This window comes from Monodon monoceros, unplaced genomic scaffold (genome assembly GCF_005190385.1).
Source record: "Monodon monoceros isolate NGI ecotype Baffin Bay Population unplaced genomic scaffold, NGI_Narwhal_1 Super_Scaffold_10, whole genome shotgun sequence".
NCBI classification, from domain to species: Eukaryota; Metazoa; Chordata; class Mammalia; order Artiodactyla; family Monodontidae; genus Monodon; species Monodon monoceros.
The window spans coordinates 52,472,813-52,474,184 of record NW_021703766.1 but is presented as its reverse complement, the minus strand read 5'-3'; the positions used below and the strand labels follow the sequence as shown (position 1 = coordinate 52,474,184).

Genomic DNA, 1,372 nt, shown 5'->3' with positions numbered 1-1,372 from the left:
GGAGGGGCTGGGGGCCTGGATCCTGGGTCTGAGGGGGGAGGGGCCGGGGGTCTGGATCCTGGGTCTGAGGGGGGGAGGGGCCGGGCACCTGGATCCTGGGGCTGAGGAGGAGGGGCCGGGGGCCTGGACCCTGGGGCTGAGGGAGGAGGGGCTCAGGCCCTGACTCCTGGGTCTTGGTGGAGGGTAGACTCCATTGTAACCCCTCAGTGCCCCTGCAGCCAGGTTCCCCAAGTTTCTGCAATGCGTGAACATCAACATCTCCTCGGATCAGGATTGTCAGTGGGCCTATCCTGGAGCCATCACCGCTGGCATGATCTGTGCAGGGGTCCCCCAAGGTGGGAAGAACTCTTGTCAGGTGAGGCCCAGGGAGAGCATGGGCAGGGGGATTGTTTGGAGCAGGGACTTAGGTACCAAAGGACCGCAGGAACATGACGATCAGGGGAGAGCCCCCCCCCCCGCCAACTCCACACACACAGAGAACAAGAGAGGTCGTAATAGCCGGGCTGCCTCCACACCGTTCGCCCTTGGGTACCGGACCTCAATTTCCTCATCTGTCCCATGGGGGTAGCAGGTCTTAGTCGGTGGAATGAGATGAGCTAGTCCATGGAGAGAGCACAGAGCTCTGATCACCACTGTCATTGCCATCATCACATACAGGTACCTGGAAAGCTGGGCTCAGGTCCTCTAGAGATCTTAATCCATCCCTGAGCAATGGCTCCAGAGACAGGGGATGTGGAAACACACACATAGTTTTCTAGAGACAGAGCTAAGATGAAGAGGGGCCCAAGGGACAGAGACAGAGTGGGAACCAGTGACCCCAACGCCCAGGGGCTGAGATCTCCAGAGCCCCTGCCCAGGGGTCTCAGCCCACCCCCATCCCATCTTTGCCTCTCGGGTTCTCCATGCCCACGGCTCTGGTCATCTGTCTGTGGATGTCTCCATCTCTGTCTCTCCCCCTCAGGGTGACTCCGGGGGACCCCTGGTGTGCAGAGGAGAGCTCCAGGGCCTCGTGTCCTGGGGGATGGAGAACTGTGCCCAGCCTGGTTACCCCAGCGTCTATACCAACCTGTGCAAGTACCAAACCTGGATCCAGGAGACCATACAGAGCAGATCTTAGCTGGTGTTACAGAATATCACCTGCCCACATGCTCCCCAAGACGCTGCTCTTCTTTCCCAGAGCAGTTCCTTCAGGGGTTCTCTCTGCACCCCACCACATCCCCATCATTATTCAAGGTGCCCCTGAGACACACAGAGCAGGAGTGTGAAGGCAAAGGCGCTGCACTGGCACCATATTCCGAAGAAGACAATTTTCAAAACTCTTAGTGTCTGTAAAAACCAGGGAAATACTACTAATAAAACTTAAACAATCCTA

At 57.8% G+C, this 1,372-nt stretch overlaps 1 protein-coding gene across 1 annotated transcript in view; it reads left to right on the top strand.

Annotated features, from left to right (window-relative positions):
* KLK14 (kallikrein related peptidase 14) overlaps positions 1 to 1,117 on the top strand; it is a 4,457-nt gene extending 3,340 nt beyond the window's left edge. The window contains exons 4-5 of the mRNA XM_029239831.1: positions 219 to 355; positions 962 to 1,117. Of these exons, the coding sequence (XP_029095664.1) occupies positions 219 to 355; positions 962 to 1,117 (293 nt within the window). The remainder of the gene's footprint in view (positions 1 to 218; positions 356 to 961) is intronic.
* The last annotated feature ends 255 nt before the right edge of the window (positions 1,118 to 1,372 follow it).